The sequence below is a fragment of the Sycon ciliatum genome, chromosome 3, assembly GCF_964019385.1.
Source record: "Sycon ciliatum chromosome 3, ocSycCili1.1, whole genome shotgun sequence".
NCBI lineage: Eukaryota > Metazoa > Porifera > Calcarea > Leucosolenida > Sycettidae > Sycon > Sycon ciliatum.
This window is the reverse complement of record NC_088645.1, coordinates 15,484,064-15,507,032: the sequence shown is the minus strand read 5'-3', so window position 1 is coordinate 15,507,032 and position 22,969 is coordinate 15,484,064. Positions and strand designations below refer to the sequence as shown.

The 22,969-nt window shown below is 45.7% G+C and overlaps 1 protein-coding gene and 2 long non-coding RNA genes across 4 annotated transcripts in view; all 3 read left to right on the top strand.

The window, feature by feature from the left end:
- The first annotated feature begins 1,108 nt into the window (after window positions 1–1,108).
- On the top strand, window positions 1,109–2,034 carry LOC135811547 (uncharacterized). Its single transcript, XR_010552652.1, has 2 exons — window positions 1,109–1,253; window positions 1,408–2,034. It is a non-coding gene; the product is annotated as an uncharacterized LOC135811547 (long non-coding RNA).
- Window positions 2,035–3,038: 1,004 nt separating this feature from the next.
- On the top strand, window positions 3,039–5,371 carry LOC135811545 (uncharacterized). Its single transcript, XR_010552651.1, has 3 exons — window positions 3,039–3,237; window positions 3,322–3,415; window positions 4,475–5,371. It is a non-coding gene; the product is annotated as an uncharacterized LOC135811545 (long non-coding RNA).
- A 7,148-nt stretch (window positions 5,372–12,519) lies between these two features.
- The window catches only part of LOC135811544 (radical S-adenosyl methionine domain-containing protein 1, mitochondrial-like), a 43,304-nt gene continuing 32,854 nt past the window's right edge, over window positions 12,520–22,969 (top strand). For both annotated transcript variants that reach the window (XM_065324776.1, XM_065324777.1), the window contains exons 1-4: window positions 12,520–12,867; window positions 19,523–19,575; window positions 21,093–21,205; window positions 21,546–21,678. In XM_065324776.1, coding sequence (XP_065180848.1) covers window positions 12,730–12,867; window positions 19,523–19,575; window positions 21,093–21,205; window positions 21,546–21,678 — 437 coding nt within the window. In that variant the 5' untranslated portion in view covers window positions 12,520–12,729. The remainder of the gene's footprint in view (window positions 12,868–19,522; window positions 19,576–21,092; window positions 21,206–21,545; window positions 21,679–22,969) is intronic.

Here is a 22,969-nt window from a genome sequence, read left to right as displayed (position 1 = left end):
AGATGTATCACTTTACTGCAATGGTGCCGGGGAGTGGAGGAATAATGAAATTATTCTGAGAGCCACATTTTGCTTAAAGCACCCCCCCCCCCCCATTCCCAGGGTAAAGACACGGATCGTGTGAACTTCGGTTTCATTTTGACTTGCCTTGTATTTCTGAGGTCTTTCATTTGGCAGTACGTGGCCTCTTTGAATGTATGAAATTCATTATTATTATCATCACCAGCAATCAGCGACATCGCGCCTGACAAAAGTTTTTCAAATAAAATATTTCCACCCAAACGTCACTGCTGGTGCTGAGCAGGGAGTCGTAAAATACCGGGAGGCGACACGAGATGCACAACCGCGTCGGATGATTGCCTCAGCTCGGGCACGAGTGCTGAGACCTCACGCGCTGCATGGCGAGGGACTTCCCATGAGGTCAAAGCGGCGCAGGTCATGCAAAAGGACGCGTTCGCTGTTTGGTCCAAAAAATTTGAAAACTCAATAAAATTATCCTGCACACAACGAATCCAGTGTCAGCAGTTCGTTTTGTTTTTCTAAGTAGTAATACTTTGTGCCTTGGCCTTCGAAGTAAAGGATGATGGAGCTTGACAGAGATGACTGCCAAAGTGATGAGTCCACCGTGGAAGATGTAGATGACGCCACGTATTCACTTGGTGACCTGAGTTGTGGGGATGTTCAGCTGTGGGCTACAGGTGAGATTCTTTCGTTTGCATGTTTTTGTCTCTTCCTTGTGGACACGAATGTATAATCTGTAGCATACCTAAGTGCCCGAACTGACCCGATAAATTAGGTGGTCGACACCATCCTTTTCATCCTAGTCTGCCCACGATGCATTGTCTGTTCACTGTGACAGGATATTTATTGAAGTCCTGAAAATTTACGTGTGTACCTAGTATGTATCATCACCGTAGATGATGTAAACCTCCATCCTCAAACCATACTTTGTCTATGTGCAGATCGATGTAAGAGTGGTAGTGCCATCATGGTGTACAGGCCTATGGAAGGTGCAGTGATCCATGGAATTTGCAAACTGCTGACGATGAGACAGGCGAGTGTTACTGAGGCGACGGAGTCATTCCTGCATGTTATTATGACACTGTTACACAAGGCATCAGGTACTGCAAATCTGCTACGCCAGGAAGTGTGCCAGCTGAAGGCATGCAAGGGTGCTGATATTTCGCAAGCATGGCAACAAATGCTGTCCGTCATCGCAACAGCTATTCCCGAAGTGAAAATCAATTGTGAAGGTCAGTGCGTTTGCCGTTTTGCATGCATGTTGGAAAAAAATTGGCTTCTGACTAGGTATGCAGACTAGGTATGCAAACGCTGGCTTTTGAATACTAGTACAGTCTCTGCAACCACCAGTCCTTATATGTTGTCTTTTTCTTTTCTCTTCTTCAGATTTGGAAGTTACATCTGCAGTGCTAGCGAATCTGATAAGCTACCTGCATGCCACGGAAAGCGTCAATAGCACCATCCAAAGCTGCTGAAGCCATCCCCGAACCGGTGATTGACAATTTGTCTCACCTTGCTGAAAAGTACCATGGTGGTTGGTGCTTGGTGGCCGTGCGGCGTGCACTGGAAGGAGCAAGGTGTCGCAACGACAACTTGCTGCAGCTTATACCTTTATTTGGCAAGGATGCCGTGACAAGCCTTCAGCCTTGTTTGGAGAATTCAGGTGGCCCGGCGTGGCTCGGAAGCTCTGTATAAGACACCATACGTCACAGATAAAAACAACTGAACCAGTGATATGTGAATTTTGCGCTTGTGTGTGTGTGTGTGTGTGTGTGTGTGTGTGTGTGTGTGTGTGTGTGTGTGTGTGTGTGTGTGTGTGTGTGTGTGTGTGTGTGTGTGTGCTTCTGTGATAAGTGGTATAAGCAGTCCACAGGGTATTCACCTTGAGTGCATTCGCCGATAGTGTGACTTTCGTCGCACAGAACCTTCTTCAGTTGGTCAGGTGACTCGGCGTGGCTCGGAAGCTCTGTATAAGACAAAATACGACACAGATAAAAACAACTGAACCAGTGATATGTGAATTTTGCGCTTGTGTGTGCACGAGCATGCATGTGTGTGTGTGTGTGTGTGTGTGTGTGTGTGTGTGTGTGTGTGTGTGTGTGTGTGTGTGTGTGTGTGTGTATGTGTATGTGTGCTTGTGTGTATGCTACTGTGATAAGCGGTACAAGCAGTATACAGGATATTGACGGGTATTCACCTTGAGTGCATTCGCCGATAGTGTGACTTTCGTCGCAGAGAACTTTGCTCAGTCGGTGAGGCGACTCGGCCTTACGTTTCCTGAAGGCAATGTGTTCAGAACAGTTATGAACAGCTATGAACAGTTAAGAAATGACAAATATTGTTTGCAGTTCATGGGCCATATAGATGTGAAACACTTTGAATGCAGAAGAATGAGGATAGTGGCATCAAATACTGCATGGATTCTGTTTGATATGCTACTTTTTTTTCCCTTCCATGGAAAGGTGAGTACATCGTCGAACTTCATCTCGAAACTTCACACAAACCTAGAATGGAACTTGGACAACATGAAGGGGCCATGGGCATGGTGTGTTTAGTGGAGAACTATTCCGAAAACAGGGTGTCATTCGCATTGACTCAATTCAAATTTGAGTACATTTCGTGAATAACTTACCTTGACATTCCGTCGTCTCCAAAGCAGTGAACTTCCAAAAAAAAATTAAAAGCCACGGCTCAACCTAAGGTAATGCGTGGTACGTATCAGAAACAACCAGCTTTCGCTCTGGAGATCCAGAATAGCCTCGAAGCATATAGCAAAAACAATTGAGAAAAAGAAGATGACGACGACGTTTCAATCAGGCTTCAAATTTCGCGGGTCGAGTGCGGCAATCCTCGGATCGTGAAATGTGTGGCGTGTCGCCTCCCGGTATTTTACGACTCCCTGGTGCTGAGCTCGCGCGATCGAGTGTGAAGTTTTTTTTGTGATCTCAATGAAAAAGGATTTTTTGAACTCACGCTGTACACAACAAGCTCTCTTATCTGCATGTCTTTTTCGGTGGAGGTGATTTTTGTTGTTATTATTGTTGTGGCTGGCGACGAGAAGGCTCTCATTTACGCTAGGTATCTCATAGACAGAATGAGCCTGGTTTTTACGCCAAGCTGATGTTTTCAGCAGCAGTCCGCTGTGGAGAAAATTCAAGCAGTCTTAGGGGCCTGAAGTTTTCGCTGCTTCTTACCGGATCGACAGTGGGAAAGAAGGTACGTTTATTTTATTGTAATAAATCAGGTCGCGAGGTCGACACAATTGAGCTGTTCGTTGCACTGTGAATTTTGTTGCTTTAGGGTGGCAGCGTGCAGCACCTTGTGAAATGGAGAGACGTTATCCTCTATGAACTTGGGAGTATGAAGATATCAGATATCAGTGACGATCTATCAGGTGATTTCATTTCATTTTGGGTGAATTTATTGAATGTATTCTTGCATGAATTTGAAAATCTCCCTTTTTTTTGCTGTAGATATTTTGATGGTTCGGGGAATGTTGGGCCCTTTCTCAGATGACGAATGTTTGAGGCTGCTGATGGAGCTTGCACTGCTGTGCAGTGAAAAATAGAAGTGAAATAGTCACAAAAGGCACAATGGAGTTTTACGTGTAATAGTGCTCCACATTATTGTGTCGAGCCCTCTCCGCTGGCAGAAGGAAGTTTTCCTCCTTGAAATGAAATAGTCTATTTCTGACTTTCGAATCAGAAACTGGACAAAGGGGGTTGGGACCGAAGAATTTCCCTGTGAAGTTCTTTCCTCCAGGTTGGGATGCTTGCATGAACGTACATGGACAAGGCCCACGGGCTCACTACCTGATTACCTTCAAGCCTATGATTCGCCGTAGTCTATGTACGTTCCTGCAGCACTCCTCTGGATCTATGACAGGAGGGGATCGTGCTGCCCGGCAGTTTGTCTCTTCCACAGAAAAGGGCATTGATTAATCATGAGCTTACCGCAGAGCACAACGAAAGCATTGTAGCATGAAACTAATTTGTCTGAATACAAATCTGCACAATGGCACAGACGGCTAATGGAGGTAAAGCATAGCATCACCAGCATTGTATTCCTGGAAGCACTGCAAGTTATAGATTTAGGTATCAATATTTATCTAAGCTTTAGCGAAGTCCGGATGCAGTACATTACTAGTGTGAAAGATAGAAGAAAAAGCAATGATATCCGTATATACCCGGAAAGAGAGGTGAGAGTGGGTGGGAGTAAGTGAAAGCACTTGTACAAGCTAAACATCTGTGCAACCGGAAAGAGCAGAGAAAAGGCTAAAGCAATTACACAGGCCATGCGTACGAGGTAATTTAGCAGTGAGACCCAAACATTCTTGTAAACCAGAATGCAGCTTCAGCACACATTTTCTATTTCTTCATGTTGCGCTGCTGTTGCCGTTTCCCAACGATATGATGAGGCTCTCCGTTATGCTTCTGCTGGTTTTCCTGTGCAGGTATGTGGTGCCGTAGCTCAGAGAAATCTTTGGCCAGGGTAGCCAAGATGGCATCACCCACATCCTCCTCTCCTTCAGGTTCACTTGTAGGTTTGGCATTCATGCTTGACATCTCCTTCAGTACTGTGTAGGTCTTCTCCTATTGGTTTTTGTCTGCCCATACCATTTGCACTGCTCAGTGATGTCGGCGACAGTCGCCTCCAGCTCACCATTTTCCATTTTTTCTTTACTTTTTGGATACGCTGTGTGTCCTTGAGGTAGCATTTGAGGCTGACCAGTTCTTCTACCTTTGTTTTGCAAACATTCTTGTCTAGTGTTCAGTGATCGAACCCAGTCAACGTTGAAGCACCCTTGTTATTTCTTTCCGTTTCTTTTTATTCTTGTACACCGCTGCCTGCAACCGTGCATTTTAATAGGTTTGCGAGAAATCTCTTTTCACCTGCAGCAACCAGAGTTCGAAAGTACCGACACAAACTGGAAGCATGCCCAGTTTCCAGACAACTAGCTGCTTCAAAAATTCTTATGTCAAATGAGTGACTGGTTGTGCAGCCGACATTATGGTGACATAATGTGTCCTTGTAGTTCTGTTTATTATTACTTGTATATTTCACTGTTCGCGTCAAACTCGGTTAAAGGCCGAGTTTTCCGCATCCGTAGGAACGCCACCACCCTTCAAGGATCGTGTGTTTTAATATTATAGCAGTGTATTTTGGTATTTGCTTTGACCATCAGTCCTTGGCTGATGCTGGTCATACCTTCAACATGTTGACGCATTTTTCAAGGCATTCAATATACGTAGGCCGCAAGATTCTATCTTTTCATACCGAATACCGATGGCTAGTGCTTCCCCACTAGCTGCGCAAGTGTCACATCTGGCTGCGGCCAACTACCCTTTAATTTGTGTGTTGCCGCTATTGCTGTCTATGTCTCTGTGTGTGCCAGTATATGAGGAACGAGAATTGGCGTTATTGTTGTTGTTGTTGTTGTTGTTGTAGTCGTTGTTGTTGTTGTTCTGGTTGTCATGGGCTGTGGCTGTTGAATGTAGGCTGTTGCTTTTGTTGTTGTACTTTTAGTTGAAGCTGCATCACGAATAGGTAACCACCTTGATGATGGTGCACAATATCCGTTGAAGAAGCCGCAAAAAAACACTGTATTCTCAAACCAGTGAGCTGCAGAATGAAACCAAGTATCAAGCTGGCAAAGCTGTCAGCCACTCTAAACGAAATTTACACCAAACAAGTTGCTATTTGTCAACAGGCAGTCATAAAATTCGACTCCCTGACTCAGTCACTCTAGACTACGACTCATACGAGTCGTACAGAGTACTGACTGTAGTCACTGAGTACTGTGAGTAGTCTACGTCCTTGTGCATGACAGCATGCATCATGATTGTCATGTCAGTACATCGACATGGCATGCATCCAGCACATGGCCATGGGAAAGCCCCTACAAAATGGCCTTCAGAGAAAGCCACGCGGTTGGAGAGGTAGTTTACTCGAAAAAACTGAGAAAGAAGTGCTTTTCATCTTCTTGCTGTTCAATGTCAAGCCAGAAACAATTGAGAAGCTGCTCAGTGAAATGTGTAGAATGAGGCGATTTCCCAGATCTTTGAAGCTAGAAAGCGCACTGGACCTGCAATCTTTTGGAACTGGTCCTTCTTGAGGACAGAGATCAGACTAGCCAGGTGACAATGCTGTGGTTTGTTGGCTGACAATATTTGGAGGAAGCTTCGGAAATGACCATGAAGAAGGTCAATTCTTGCTATTTCCTCAAGATCACCAAGGTAACAGATACTTTTCAGTGGAGAAGAAAATCATGATTCTTTGGAGTTGAGATCGCATCGGTTGTTCAATGTTTTTCACTTTCGTTTTTTTCGTTGTGTAACTGTTTGTCTTGTTGGCGTGGTTCACTGGTTTGATGCCTTACATTTCGATCATGGCCATAGTTCAGAGCAATTTTCTTCCTTCCAAGATCACTCTCTGCAGTAAATGCGCAAATATTTTACGGAATTTCGGACTCTGTGGGATGTCATATAAGTATATGTTATCACATGGCACGTGATTGTTGCCCGTACTCCAGCGAATCAGCACCTTTCGCGCCGCGGGCAATAATATGCGATATTGCCCGCAAAAAAATAGTTTATTTGCCCGCAAAAAAATAGTTTATTTCAGTGATCGCGTGACTACGATCGTACGACGAGTCGACTCTGTAGACTGTACGACTCTACGACGAGTCGCAGTGTAGCATTGAGACGAAGATGGAATTCTTTTTGGAGATGGACATCCCGGCAATGGACATGGCCTCGGACGTCTGCCGTGTGGTGCTTGCAGGGATCATTCGTTCAGTCATGTTGGCAGCCTGACCGTCGGTAAGGCCCCGGTCACACCGAAACAAGCCACTTTGGGCTTGTTATCGCTGGCGCTCAGCTGGCTTGCGTGATCCCTGTGACGCGGTCACACCAGACCTTGAGTGCAAAGCTTGAATGGCTTGTTTTTCTTACCCGCCAAATTTTGAATATCTCGAAACACACCAATGTTTGCAAGAAACCGGAAAGCAGAACGTTCGCGATCTAAAACCATGAAAACTGTACTTGTTCTAGTGTTCAGTTTTGATGAAGAAGCAAAGGAAGCCCGGATTCTGAATTGCGAAGTCGTGCTCTGTTTATTTGTTCGGTGTGCATGGACGCGATGGTTCGGGTGGTGTTTCCTGATGTCGAGCTTTCTGCCCCGCCGGTTGCCGTTCTTGAACTCAGTTGCAATCCACTCTCTTCTTCGTACCCGGCTTTCTTCATGAATTCGGTCGCGAGTATGGTGCCTTGTCTTGGCCTCAAACCACAGCTCCTACAACCTACGCAGCAGTCTAGAGGCACAGCGGCAGAAATCCATGGTCGTCGGACAAAATCCAAATCAAACTGAATACAGTGTAGTTGGATAGACAAACTCACGGTCAAAACCAAAGGCACAGGGATAGCACGGTTCCACGGACACAAGAAAGAACATCAATATCAGTTCATCATGTCAACTAGCTACATGGTGTGCTCCAAGCGCACTCAAATATTTTTTGAATTTCGGCTTTCAGCCGCTTGTACAAGCTGTGGCTGAAACAAGCCGGAAAAAAACGGCTGAGAGTCAGCCACGGCTGAAAGTCGCTTGTAGGACATTTTTCAGCCATTTCCATGGTAATAGTGACGTAAACAAGCGCTTTTTTCGGCTGAACGGCTGAATCGAGCTCGGTGTGACCGCGGCCTAAGCTTGTGGATTCAGTTCTGCTCGAAGTGGTCCTGTGATCACAAACAATTATTTGAAATAACACAAATTCAACTCAGCGTCGTGCGTTTTCAAATCCTCGCAAAGTCACTGCCTGTGTGTGGTCTTCATGTGCCACGCAAAACTCTTACCAGGCTCATCTCACCTTTGCTTGAACAACAAACACAACAATTCAGGAATGTTTTGCAATGAAAAATACAGCTATCTGGAGCTGAAAAAAAGAAGAAAAATTGTCCTCAGCATTACACACCACCAGGGAGTCGTCAAATACTTGCACTTGTTGCAGTACTGTATTTGACAACTTCCTGATACACATGTAAACATGAAGAAACTCTTTGTGGTAGCACTCTTAATTTTCAATTGAAATTATGATTCTGCTGTATTTTATTGTCGTTGCCATGTCTATTGCTATGACGATGCGGTGCCGGCACTTTTTTTCTGTCTCCGTCTTTCAGTACTGTATACTCTCTGATGGCCTGTAGAAGACTTTTTGTTAGGGTGTAGGAGAAATATCTTCATTTTTCCTGTTTTGATAATGATAGCACATCAATATACATTGTGGTCATAATGTGTTGGCATTTGGGCTAATTTCAACAGCAGCCCAATGGTCTGCTCTGTGGGCCATGTGATAAGTATATGTTATCGCATGGTTGCAAGGGCCTTATGGCATATTATTGCCCCGAGAGGTTAGCCCGAGGGCCGTAGGCCCGAGGGCTAACCTCGAGGGGCAATAATATGCCATAAGGCCCGCAGCAACCATGCGATAACAAATTTATCACATGGCCCACAGAGCAGACCATTGGGCTGCTGTTGAAATTAGCCCAAATGCCAACACATTATGACCACAATGTATATTGATGTGCTATCATTATCAAAACAGGAAAAATGAAGATATTTCTCCTACACCCTAACAAAAAGTCTTCTACAGGCCATCAGAGAGTATACAGTACTGAAAGACGGAGACAGAAAAAAAGTGCCGGCACCGCATCGTCATAGCAATAGACATGGCAACGACAATAAAATACAGCAGAATCATAATTTCAATTGAAAATTAAGAGTGCTACCACAAAGAGTTTCTTCATGTTTACATGTGTATCAGGAAGTTGTCAAATACAGTACTGCAACAAGTGCAAGTATTTGACGACTCCCTGGTGGTGTGTAATGCTGAGGACAATTTTTCTTCTTTTTTTCAGCTCCAGATAGCTGTATTTTTCATTGCAAAACATTCCTGAATTGTTGTGTTTGTTGTTCAAGCAAAGGTGAGATGAGCCTGGTAAGAGTTTTGCGTGGCACATGAAGACCACACACAGGCAGTGACTTTGCGAGGATTTGAAAACGCACGACGCTGAGTTGAATTTGTGTTATTTCAAATAATTGTTTGTGATCACAGGACCACTTCGAGCAGAACTGAATCCACAAGCTTACCGACGGTCAGGCTGCCAACATGACTGAACGAATGATCCCTGCAAGCACCACACGGCAGACGTCCGAGGCCATGTCCATTGCCGGGATGTCCATCTCCAAAAAGAATTCCATCTTCGTCTCAATGCTACACTGCGACTCGTCGTAGAGTCGTACAGTCTACAGAGTCGACTCGTCGTACGATCGTAGTCACGCGATCACTGAAATAAACTATTTTTTTGCGGGCAAATAAACTATTTTTTTGCGGGCAATATCGCATATTATTGCCCGCGGCGCGAAAGGTGCTGATTCGCTGGAGTACGGGCAACAATCACGTGCCATGTGATAATTGCTGGTAATGATGTATATTACACTTTCAAATTTGTGTAACCCGCTGGTGTGTGCTTGAGCCGTTTGACTGTATGAAATCCACTGGAATGCAGACTAGCATACCGTTTCATCCATATGTGGAGGAAGTCTACAATCCTGGTGGGCTTACCTTGCATGCCCCCCCCCCCCCCCCCCCCCAGGCCCTGGTTATCCATATGCAGTGGACTGATGCATGTTTGAATGGGTCACTTATCGCATTATCCCATGGAAATGCCTCCTTTGCATGTCGCTTGACCTCGTTTGCTTGTGGATTGTTTTCCAACAAAGATTGACATGCCGCGGTAGCCCTGGGTTATTTCAAGCATGTTTACCTTTCCTGCATGTGGGTTACTTTCTTCTTAGTTTGACCCTCTGTTCTGCTTAGTTTGACCTCACGGTCACACATGGGTTGTTTTCACCGCTTAGCTTGACCTAAATCAGCAAAATTACAGTTCTGACTAGAGAAATCCAACCTCACGAATAAAGTAGTGTCGTGCTCAAGTTTGCAGAGTGGTGTGCGCGTGTGGTGCTCCCCCCCCCCCCCCCCCCCCCGAGTATTATTATTCACACGGTCGGATTTCTCAGGCCCGGACTAAGGATTGTATGACTGCAGTGCATGTGGCAGCTAGTACCCAAAGGAAGGAGTGGTCAGTTTGCATACTGATAAGCAGGGAGTTGTGAAAGCCCACGACTTTGGGCTTTCGACTCCAGTTACCTGTCCCCGGGGAAAATTGCGGAAAAAAATCGCAAAAAACGCGGGGAAAAACGCGGCATAATATGGCATAATTTGCGGTGAATTTGCGGTAAATATGCGGTAAATATGCGGTGAATACTATTGATGTGCGGCAATTTTCAGTGAGTATGTAGTGAAATCAATCAGTTACAAGTCTCTGGTGTAAGCACTCGTCATATTCGAGTAAAAAGCCGCCACGATGAGACGTTGCTGACCGGACAGTGCACTGTGTGTACGTGTAGTGCAACAAAAAAGTTCAAAAAACGCGGGAATATCGCGGAAAACGCGGTCTTTTAAACAATCGCAAAAAACGCGGACAAAAACGCGGCCGCGGAATTGCAATTTTCCCGGGGACAGAGTTACATGTATAACGAACACCATTGTGCAGGAGAATTTTATAGCCGAAGTTTGTTATAACAGAAATGCACTCACAACAGCAAGTCATGGATGGCAAGTGGCCCATGACAGTATAGTCTGGAATGAGTCGAGTGCACTTGGTTTACATGCGGCCCTACAATATTTGAGTTGTTATAAACGAAAACTGTTTGCTATAAAGGGTCAATTGTGCATGGGTTCAAACAGGGACATGGACAAAGGTCCGCCATATCACGAAATTCGCTATACGCGAGTTCGTTTTACAGTAAGTGGAGTCGACTGTACTGGTACAAGTACTGGTCACAAGCCAGTCATATACCATGGTTTATACAACTCACTGTGGTCTACAAAAAAAAACAAAAAGTACTTGAAGTACTACAGTCGTTGCCAAAAAAATCTGTCCAATGCTATGATAGCTACCGGTAGCTGTACCGCACACTGCCACTGCCTATAGTGCACAGCACATCATGCCAGGCCTGCATACACTCAGTGCAGTGCAGACTGTTCTGAGTTCAGTGCTGTGCATGCTGGTGCTGTAAAATGCATGCATGCCATGCCACCATGAACGATGAAGTACTGACTGTCTGTAGTTAACTACTACTAGTTGAACACGCGTACCATACCACTGTATCCATGGCATTGGCCAGATTTGTTTGGCGACGACTGTAGTACAGTAAGTACATGGAAGCACCCTTGCACGGACAGACGAAACTTTCTCGCATTGCATTTTATTGTTTGACTTATTCGTTTCGTGCAGCATAGTCCCTGAGGTATTAATTTTTATGAACAACATAATTCATTGGTCGCTTTCGATTACACATTCTGGGCCCAGGTTTTAGAATTCTCAAATGACCAGAATGAACGGATTGCGGCCACTAAACGAACGACTACATGTACATGTAAAAATCGTAAAAGGAGATCACGTGGAATCCTGTACACCCTCACGCGCACGTGGACCTAGCATGTCGTGTACGTCGAGTGCATTAGTTCTGGCGGGAGAATTAGAAATTCCGTTCTCTCTTCAGAATTGATGGATTTGGATTCCGTCGATTCTGGCACAGGAATTTGTGTCATCGAACGGTGCATGCACCGTGGAGTATTCTAGAATGGACGAAAATGTGTGTAGTCGAACGCGCCCATTAATCATTTATGTGTGTGTGGGGGGGGGGGGGGGGGGGGGGGGATTTGGGCACATCTGACATTATTAAATTTTATTAGTTGTGCAAACTACCCGGACCCGTACCCACCAATATCTATATCTGTATTTGAGCGTTTGTTAAGCAGGGCCGTATACGGTCATGCGAATTACTGTCAGCGAACGACAATTTCCTCGCACTCATCGCCCTATATCTTCGTACCAAACTAATTAGGCCCAAAATCAAAAAAAGGATTTCATTCGTTACCTGTTGAAGATATATCCTGGGAAGTGGGATGATTTCTAGGGCGAATTGCGAAGGCCAGTGTATCCAATGCTCCATCCCCGCTAGGTGGTCCGAAATCCAAAAGCTATGCAAAATGCTACAAAATTAATGGAGGCTAAGAAGCGAAAGTCAGCGAAGAAGAACACGGAGGCCCAAAAAATGGACTCCGTTTACGTGTAGGTGCTAGAAAGGTGGAAAGGTGAAGGTCAAACTCGGGCCCTGGCGAAGTCGAGACAACACTCGTAGAGAGGATTTTAATAAATAAAAAAATTAAAAAAATTAAAATACAGTGCCAATTTTCTAGAAGATGACGACGCCCCGGATTATGTCGCAAACGAAATCCGCGCGAAAAACTGCAGTGACAAAAAGAAATCATGCAGCTGACGTGACATCAATGTACCAATGTTATGTACTGCATGCGCACGTGTTGTGGATTTTGAAAACAGATCAGGATAATCGCGGAGCAGCATTGTTGTATTCAAATTCAATCAAAGTCAACATCGTTTGTGGCAAGATAGCTTGGTCGCGTGGTCATCCGTTCGTTTCTTTCTCCCTAGTACTGCCTCTTCTACAAAAGCCATGCTTTCAGTCTGTATTTGAGAATACTGGACAATGCTGTTATTTTATTGACAGCTTTCTTTCTGCTGCACATCCGATTTGAGGAGTGCTTATGTGCGCACTTGAAGTACGATGGACGTCAGAAGACTATCAAGAAACTGTGCCTTTGTATTTCCGAATACCTTACGCTATCGCCAGTACAAACAGGCTGCCGTGAGCTTCGCGAAGTTGAGTCAGCAACCACCCGAAGCCATTGCTGTGTACGTTCATGTAAGTACTGAATTAGAAATATTTGTAATGTGCTTTTTTCAAAGTGAAAATGTTTCTTGAATTGGCATGATATCGACATTGGGCTGTTATAAGTACCGGTACATTGGGCATGTAGCCACAATGTTTTGAACTATGTATGCTAGTAACTGTTTCTTGTCGCTAGCTGTCCCCTCGTGTTCATACTCGGCCTTTGAATGTGAAATTGTTGCGTGTTCGCACAATAGAATTAGCATATTTTGGATTTTTTTTGGATTTTTATTTATAGTGGTGACTATAACAGACAATTGCCTAATAACAATAGACCCACTCGAGGGAAAGATGCAAAAAGATATGAATAATTAATATAATAGACTACCGGTATTGGATAGGTGATCATGTTCGCATTTTGCATAGCTGAAAGTCATAATTACTAGCGTGAAAAAGCAAGGCATTGGGGTAACAGTTTCTTAAAACGGGCGGAGTTATCCACACAGCGAGCTAGAGGGTGCAAATCATTCCACAGCTTAGCACATTGGAAGGAAGCGCCATGACTGGCAAAGGCAGTTCTGAGCATGGGCAACTTAAGAGTGCGTGATACAAGGCTGCGCGTTGCAAGACCATTATTTAAACGCTCGAACATTTGACTTAGGGGTCGTCGCAAAAGTTTTCTGTCGTCCCTGAAACGAACATCGTTCATTTCGTACTCGGACCCCCTCCCCTCCCTCTGAAACGAACACAGCTTGCTATGCTGGACGACGAAAATCGCATGCATGTACATGTCATATGTACAGTGTCGGTCGACTTGTGATTTTGGCTCGCACCCCCTCCCCCCCAAATGAATCATGTTCGTTTCAGGGACGACAAAAAACTTTTGCGACGACCCCTTAATATGACACTACAGCGGCCTTCCAAACAGCGCCACCACTGCTGTTCCAAACGATCCGTACGTGGCCACTGGTGCCTGGGTACGAGGCGGCCTTCAGTGGTTGTGTCGACTCCTGAGAATTTCAAATTTCTTCTCACCGGTCGATCGAGACAGGCTTGAACATGTCGGATTTCCATGTGTCTGAGCTACTTCTGTGCCTCGAAAGTGCTTCTAATACAGCACATCTGAGGGACAAGGCAACGATGCACTCACACGAGAAGAAAAAACAGCGACTCCAGTCGATTCTTCTTCGAACGACACGAAGGTTTTGTTGAGAATATTTCTCGTCTTCTGTTGCACGAACGCTTTGTACCTCATTGGAATGCTCTGTCTACGTTCTTTTGCCATTTTTCAGCGTCCTGTTTTCATTTTCCTGTCAAAGCTAGACCCTTTAGGTGGTAAATTCTTTTGGTTTCTTTTCAATCCGATGGCGAATTCCGGAAACTGATGGACGTACTTGGGTAGTGGTTCTGCTAAAAAATGGCAGGTCATGCACAGTCACTATCCCTGCTATGCCGTATAGGTGGCGTGAAGCTGTCTAAGGCGAAACAAAGTACGAGCTACGCAGTGGATAGCCATGCTAGTGGCATCCAGAAAGCCTTTGGTGTGCATGTGGGAAATGACCAGCTGGATGTGCACCCCAAACGAATGTGTAGCCTGTGCTACAAAACAGTATGCAGGTGCTTGAGCCATGTGAACAGCTCTGAGTATGAGCGTTGTGGCGGAGGCTGTGGTAGCCCTGTTCAATGGCATCCGCATGATTACGTTGATGAAGACATTAAGACATGCCAGACATGTGCCACTGTTAGTGAAAGTAAGAAACCTGGCCGGCCGAAAAGGAAAGACGTGGTGCGCAAACAACCACAGAGCCGTTCAGAATCGGCCTCTGCAACTCCGCGGCCAGGGCAATGTGCACATGACAGTATTGGCACCCATAGCACCACAGCAAGCCAGAAAGACCCTGATCATACATGCACACACACACAGTCACAAGCTGCTCAAAAGGAAAATGCCGGTCAAGATATAACAAAGGAGCAGCTGATTGCTGTCGCTACGCCGAATTACAGCACTGGGCAAGAACTAAGTCCAAGCCGATTCATACAGCAATTATCTGCAATAACTTGCAGCATATGCAAACATATCATCAACAAAGCAGTGGAAGCCAAGTGTTGCCAGCACTCTTTCTGCACAGATTGCATTTGGCATTGGCTTGGGATTAAAGCAAGTTGTCCTGTGTGCAGATCTGCAATGTCTGCTTCGCAGCTTGTGTTGCCATCTGTTTGCTGTCAGAGTGTATTGGCGGAAATATGTATACATTGTGACAATTATGCAGACGCATTTAATGGCTGTTCAGAAGTCATGCCCCTGTCTCAGCTTCGACCGCATGTCCAAACATGTAACAATACACAAAAGCACACAGTGACAAAGGCCACACAGGTTGGAGACATACTGAATGCATCACCTACAAAGTTGAGAGGAAGTATGTCAGATGTGCTCACAGGGCACCTTGTCAAAACAAAAGCCGATAATGGAATGCTGGAATTGCGTGGGAGGGGTCCGTCGCAAACTTGGAAGCGAACTACAGTAGCCACAGTTCCTTCACAGGATGCTTCGGCCAGAACAGTACGTCGCCGTAGTGCTGAGCTGAAACAGACACACACACTAGTGTGTGGGAGCAGTGAAGGCGTGATTGCTCAGCAAGCTGCTAGCATTAGTCATATGGAGAAGGAGGAGCGTGATGCACTCCTCAATGCTGCCGGCATTATAGCTAAGACACCAGGCACTGGCAGCACACTCGCCTTGAAGGCTGACTTACACATGCCCTGGAACCAGCTGCGAAAGCTGAGAGTGTGGATGAAAGACTATGGTGTCCGCTTAGAGTCGGAGCGTGCAATGCGTCAGCAGCTACATGATCAGCTGCGGTTTGATATAGTGGCCGAGAATGTTCCTTTCGTGAACAAGACTGGTACTGTGGTAGCAAGGCCAGTCGTGATGCTTCCAGATCTTGTTGGCACAGTCCACTCGTACCTAGACGAACTGCAGGCAACACAGCAACTGCACTGGCACGAGGGTGCTATTCCAGCAGACGAAGTCTGGGTCAAGGTTGGAGGAGACCACGGTGGTGACTCCTTCAAGATGTCCTTCCAAATTGTTAACGTGAAGAAGGCAAATGCCATCAGGAATATTGTGCCATTCCTGGTCTTCGCTGCAAAGGACAGTCCAGCAAACCTAACCACAGCACTGCACCCATTCGTCGAGCAAGTGAAGCTATTGCAGACAACATCGTGGCAGGGCAAGACTGTCAGAGTGTTGCTGTATGGTGACTACGAATTTCAGACCGTGCAATATGGACTATCAGGGTCCAGTGCTGTACATCCCTGTCTGCACTGCACCATCACAAAGGCAGATATGCAGCTCGGCACTGGCACCTCTGTAGATCGCCGCTCGCTCGCCTCACTCAGTGAGAAGTATAGTAGCTTCTCAGCAGCAGGTGGTCACCTCGTTGATGCCAAGAAATACGACAATTGTATTCGGCCAGTAATCCTGCCCATTGAGATCTGCAACGCTGTTATTCCCGTGCTTCATTTGGACTTGGGCATATTCCAGTGGGGTTTCGAAGCCATGGTGAAGGACTGCCAGGCTTTAGATGTGTCACTTGCTGCAGCGTCTAGCCCCACCGTTAATACTGACAGCAACGAGTTCTGCGCAGTCGTTGCTGCTCACCAGCGATATCGTGGCAAGGAAGTTGAGCTGCGTACTGCGCAGAACGCAGCCACTGGTCTCAAGAACCAGCTGGACTGGCTTGCCCTGCATGGCCACATGCTATCGCAAGCACAGCTACAAGCGGCCGCAGGTGCGATCCAGGTGCAGTGCGCACAGCAGGCACAAGCTACAGCAATGCTGGAGGCCGACATCCGGAAGTTGAAAGAGGAGATAGATAAAGGCGGAAAGAAGATGTCTGGCCCATGCGAGTCCTCCTTGGAGATCATTCTTCAACGGCACCACATCTGCCGACAACGCTACCACAGTCGAGCTTTCGTAGGCAACCATGTGCATCATGCCCTCCAGCCAGCTGTGCTACACGACCTCACATCGGCACCTTCCTCAGTCATTGGTGAGCCATGTAGAAATTCTACACAGGAGCTCATCGCGGCAGCTCAAATGATCCAGGAGCGGTACATGGCCCTGTTCCAGCAATTTGCTGCTTGCAGGCGGAGATATTCGTCGTGCTTGCGGATGTCGCCTGGTGACGTGACCGAGTTCCAGTCGGATGTGTCCACGTTCATGGCAACAGCAAGACGTGAGGTGGTGGCCAGGCGGCTCGGCAACATCACGCCCAAACTGCATCTCCTGGAGGCACATTTGCCAGGCGCTGTGAAAGAGTTCGGCGTTGGTATGGGACTCCTCGCCGAGCAGGGTGGCGAGAGTATCCACCACGAGTTCAATTCACTCCAGCATCGCCACGAGGGTATCGTGAATGAATTGCAGCGTCTCCGCACGACGGTGAAGCAACACTTGTCGTCTACACTCCCCCGCCAGGTACCTCTCTTCCCCGAGAGTCGAAAGAGAAAGCACTACGATTCTAGCAGCTCCGCATGCAATGAAGATCGAGAGGAGTGACGGAGCCTCCTTCTTCCGATCGCATCCAGCAGCTACAAACATTATTTTGGTCTTCCTCCGAGTTCGTACTACAGTCTAGTCTGGTAAGTGTAGCATGATGAACCCGGCTATGATCTTTGCACTTTTGTTTTGGTAGGTCACAGATTTTTTCTTATTTTCTACATCTCACTGTGTCAGCGTCGTGACGCTGTCGGAAACTACCATGGTGATGGTCATGTTTCATGCACGTGACGAAATTTCCGCCATCTTGCTCAGTGGCCACATGAAATCAGCAGTGGCCACGTCAGATACAGTAATTTCTTGCAATACATGGATGCCAAACGATCTAGACCAAGTCTCGCAAATAAAGGGCTTGATGGGCTACAAAAACCAGTATCGTACACTGAACGCAAAGCTCGCTTTAGCATTCGTTCAAGCCTACCTAACTGGGTTAAGGAAAGGCCAGCAGAAAAACAATTTGATGCATATAGAAAATCTGGCAACACTAGGCACTTTACAAAGGTTTCTCGGCAAGTCAGCGGAATATTGTGTCGATTTCGGAACAGAATACCAATTTTACTGGCAAGTTTGGTGACCATAGAATCAACTTGAGTCCTCCAAGAAAGATCCTGGTCCAAATGTATTCCAAGGTACTTTGCACATGTCACTTGCTTGAGCTGCACTCCATGACAGTAGACTGCAAATTGGTGGTCAGTAATATGTGGCGTAGACAGGAAGAGCACTTGTGTCTTCCGGGCATTTATAATTAAATTGCGGTTTGACAGCCAGGTACTAATGGCTGAGACAGCTGCAGACAGGGAGTTGCTAAGCGCATTCTTCTGCGTACCGCAAACATACAATAGAATATCGTCAGCAAATTGAATAACTTTCACACAAAACTCGGAGACAATGGACTGGATCGAACGAACATAGAGTACAAAAAGCAGCGGACCAAGAACAGAGCCCTGGGGAACGCCACACATGCAGGGGAAAGGAGGGCTATAGTTCTCAGCAATGTGCACTATTTGGCGACGATTGGACAAATAGTCGGCAAACCAAACTAATGCTGAACCAGATATGCCAAGCTCAAACAAATCATTAATGAGCACTTGGTGCCTGACCTTGTCAAATGCTTTGGACATATCCACGAGCACAGCACCAGTAATTTGTCCGGCATCGCGAGCGCGAACAAACGTGTCCGTGACGAAAACTAGAGCGTCTTCCGTTGAATGTTGAGGTCTAAAGCCAAACTGACAGGGAGGGTACAAATTCTCCTTGTCTAGAAATGAGGATAGTTGTCTATGGACAATTCGTTCTAACAGCTTCGACACAATTGGCAGGAGAGCCACAGGGCGATAATTTCCCTGATCTTGAGGATTTCCAGCCTTGAATACCGGCGTGACATGTGCCAACTTCATGCCGTCCGGCACAGAACCAACAGCAAGAGATGCATTAAATATCAATGTTAAGGAGGGAGCTAGCAAATCAGCGCAGGACTTCAGAAGAAATGCGGGTATTCCATCACTGCCTGTCGCTTTGCTGGTGTCCAAGGAACCCAACAGTTTACGCACACAACCTATTGACACCGAACTGAAGGATGTAAAACCCTTAGGTCCCACTGGGCCCTGTGGAAGACACAGTTCAGGTGCTCGTTGTTGATCACTGACAACATCAGCAAATACACACCCAATGTTGCTTGCAGAGCATTGTGGAACGGATTGAACACGTTGTCTTCCGGATAACTCGTTCAAAACCTTCCACGTTTTCCTGGGATTACCTTGAACACTGGTGAACTTAGACTGAAAAAAATTCGTCTTCAATTCACGGTTCATACGAGTCACGATACGCCTGGCTTCTTTAAACGCATCGTAATCAGTCTGGCACTTAGATTGCAGCCATTTCCGATGAGCGTGGTTACGTCGTCGTATCTGAATGGACTCTGCATCATTGGGTAGTTGTGAATCCTGGTTTCCATTCAATAACGTATTAAATTTTATTATATCCTGCCTGTACATGTAGAGGATCTCAGAATTTATTTTACGTACGTCAGCAGTGGTATTCAGTGACCAACACATTGAATATTAATGTTGTTCAAACAATAATTCATGCAAATAACTTCTGAAAATCATGAATGTGTTTCTATCATTTCAGTGGCCATTCTGTCGTCAGCTTTGTTCATACTGCAACTTCAACAAATATGTCAGGTAGGTGCTGCGGTGATGAGTCTTGGGCTTGTTTCTTGCTTTTTTCTTGTGGAATTTGTGAGCATCACAGGATATGGCAGTCCTTGTTTATCAGTACTGAGCTCATTCACACATACAGTGCTGCTCAATGAAATCCAGTCACAGCGTCACTCAAGTTTGCGACTTGCACAATTTCGCAGCCCAGTGTTCACAGGTAGGGCTGCGCAACGCCCGGCGTGTACTTGAGTGACGCGACTGGATTTCATTGAGCAGCACTGTAGGTAGAATATACGAATGAGATTCAGGTCTATGTCATAAGACAGCGATGCATAGACTTGAGCACATTACTCACGTTCTTGGACTTACATCGCCCAAAACATGTTTAGCTCTTCGTTCACAGGGTTCGTGCAAATCAGATGGTTGTCCTGGGAACGTCGTAGGTACATCCAGTTGCCATAGCACTTTTTGCACTCTCTGCTTAATCTGTGCTGAAGATATACACGTTTCCCGTCGTGTTCGCTCAAACTTAAGGTGTGCTACGGTCGCGGGATACTCGTAACGCACGAGTCTTGTCAACATTTTGTGTGCATGCCACATGTTGGAAATCTTTGTCTCTGCGTAGCTGTAAATGTGTACTGTTGGAGGCAGGCGTGCTCTCTAGAAGATGAATGAGCTCTACAGGTTCAACTTGAGGAAAGATGGCAAAGCATGCATTTTGATTAGGGATTTTGGTGACAAAATATGAGTCAACTGTCAAAGCGTTGTCCAAAAGCTTTTCGATCTATTCTCATCCCGTAGCTGTGCAATGAGCACGTCGACATTATCACCCCGATGTGCGATTTGCCGCACCATCATACATTAGCGGCACTGTACATCCACAGCCACAAACCAGTGCAATGAGTGTGGAAGCAACACATGGCGCTGAAACTCTTTACCGTATGTATGTATATTACTTGTTAGTACTGAGCTAGAGCTGTGTCTATGGTCGTCAAAACAGGCCCTTTGTTTCTCTCCCTCATACTCCGTTATGGCGAAACAAGTGCTAGGTTTCATTAGGTCTCAAACTCACTTTTTCGCCATTCTATTGGAGTGTATTAGGTAGTTCTGTTTTGTTTGTTTTACTTCATTCCCATGTATGCACGGATGGGTCGAAAAGCTCTTGGTAAATGATTTGACAGTTGACAGAGTAATGACATTAGCATTTGAACTCTCTACACATCTTGCCCCTTGTGTTAACGGCGCATACTATTAATTTTTTTAAAGAAAACCCTGAAAGGATGTCCATGTTTATCTTGTCCCTACACGATCGGAACCAATGCTAGTATGCGGATGAGGTATTCCACCGCATCTGGTTGAAGTATTTGTACTTCCAAGTAGTGTAATGGTGGCGTCTTCAGTGTCTTGTCCTCTTGGTGATTGTTCCTATATGGAGGACTTGCAGAGCCTTGTATGCTACATCTTTGAGCATATCTGCCGTCGTCCCAACGATAGGAGTACTATTGAAAGAAAATATTGTGTGCTTTTGTGCATGCTGATAGGTCTGTGGACAAGGATTTTGAACAGAGCATGGTCGAGTGTATACTGCAAGATGCTGCTGGTCAGCTGAAAGCGTCAGGTGCCTCGGATATCTTCTCTATATACTTCGGTGGAGGTGTGTCGTATTGTATTGTTACTACTGAAAGAGAGACAGAGACAGAGACATTGACCATACAACTCTCTGTTTAATGTTCATATTATAGCCAGTTACCACCAATTTGAAAGCAGTCTAAACCCGACACACAGTTGTAGTGTGGCGTGATTATTACGTTGTGGCTTCACGTAGCTGACTGATGAGTTGAAAGAACTCTGGCAAGGTTTGAACTTTTCTCTACACTGATCAGTCCTCAAAACATGAAGTGTTCTGTTCGCGAGTTGAATAATTAATTGCATGCATGTGCACTTGGGTGGGTGCACGCATGTTCTTCTCTATTCTGGGTTGTTTGTGCACTTAGGTACACCAAGTCTTTGTTCTGCCTCAAGCATTCATTCTATCATAGCTGGTCTTGGCAGGCTAGGCAATATACTACCTGATGCTGAAGTAACTCTGGAGGCCAATCCATCCTCTTCCACGGACAACAAGCTAAGGTATATTGTATATTGTGTTGTTTACCTGTCACTAGTTTCTGGCCTTTCGTATCATCATGTCCCCAGCAGCAGTGCCGCTCCATATACTGTAAACGCAGAAATTTTTGGTGGTGTAATATTTTCGGCATTCTCCAAAATTGGCGGTTCGGTGGAGGGAAATTTGCGGTGAACCCGTTTTCCAGGTAAGTGTACTAGTACTAGTACCGGAATTTTCAGTGCGTTTTATTTTCGGTGATAATGTTGGCACCGAATTTACCGAAAATAAAACACGACCGATTTTTTTGCTTTTGCAGTATCGGGTCTGTTTATGCATTGTACCTATCAGTACACATCCCAGTGTTCACAGGTCTATACCAGTATACATCCCAGTGTTCACAGGTCTATACCAGTATACAGTCCAGTGTTCACAGGTCTATACCAGTATACAGCCCAGTGTTCACAGGTCTATACCAGTATACAGTCCAGTGTTCACAGGTCTATACCAGTATACAGCCCAGTGTTCACAGGTCTATACCAGTATACAGTCCAGTGTTCACAGGTCTATACCAGTATACAGTCCAGTGTTCACAGGTCTATACCAGTACACAGTCCAGTGTTCACAGGTCTATACCAGTATACAGTCCAGTGTTCACAGGTCTATACCAGTATACAGTCCAGTGTTCACAGGTCTATACCAGTATACAGCCCAGTGTTCACAGGTCTATACCAGTATACAGTCCAGTGTTCACAGGTCTATACCAGTACACAGTCCAGTGTTCACAGGTCTATACCAGTATACAGTCCAGTGTTCACAGGTCTATACCAGTACACAGTCCAGTGTTCACAGGTCTATACCAGTATACAGTCCAGTGTTCACAGGTCTATACCAGTACACAGTCCAGTGTTCACAGGTCTATACCAGTATACAGTCCAGTGTTCACAGGTCTATACCAGTATACAGTCCAGTGTTCACAGGTCTATACCAGTATACAGTCCAGTGTTCACAGGTCTATACCAGTACACAGTCCAGTGTTCACAGGTCTATACCAGTATACAGTCCAGTGTTCACAGGTCTATACCAGTATACAGTCCAGTGTTCACAGGTCTATACCAGTACACAGTCCAGTGTTCACAGGTCTATACCAGTATACAGTCCAGTGTTCACAGGTCTATACCAGTACACAGTCCAGTGTTCACAGGTCTTTACCAGTATACAGTCCAGTGTTCACAGGTCTATACCAGTATACAGTCCAGTGTTCACAGGTCTATACCAGTATACATCCCAGTGTTCACAGGTCTATACCAGTATACA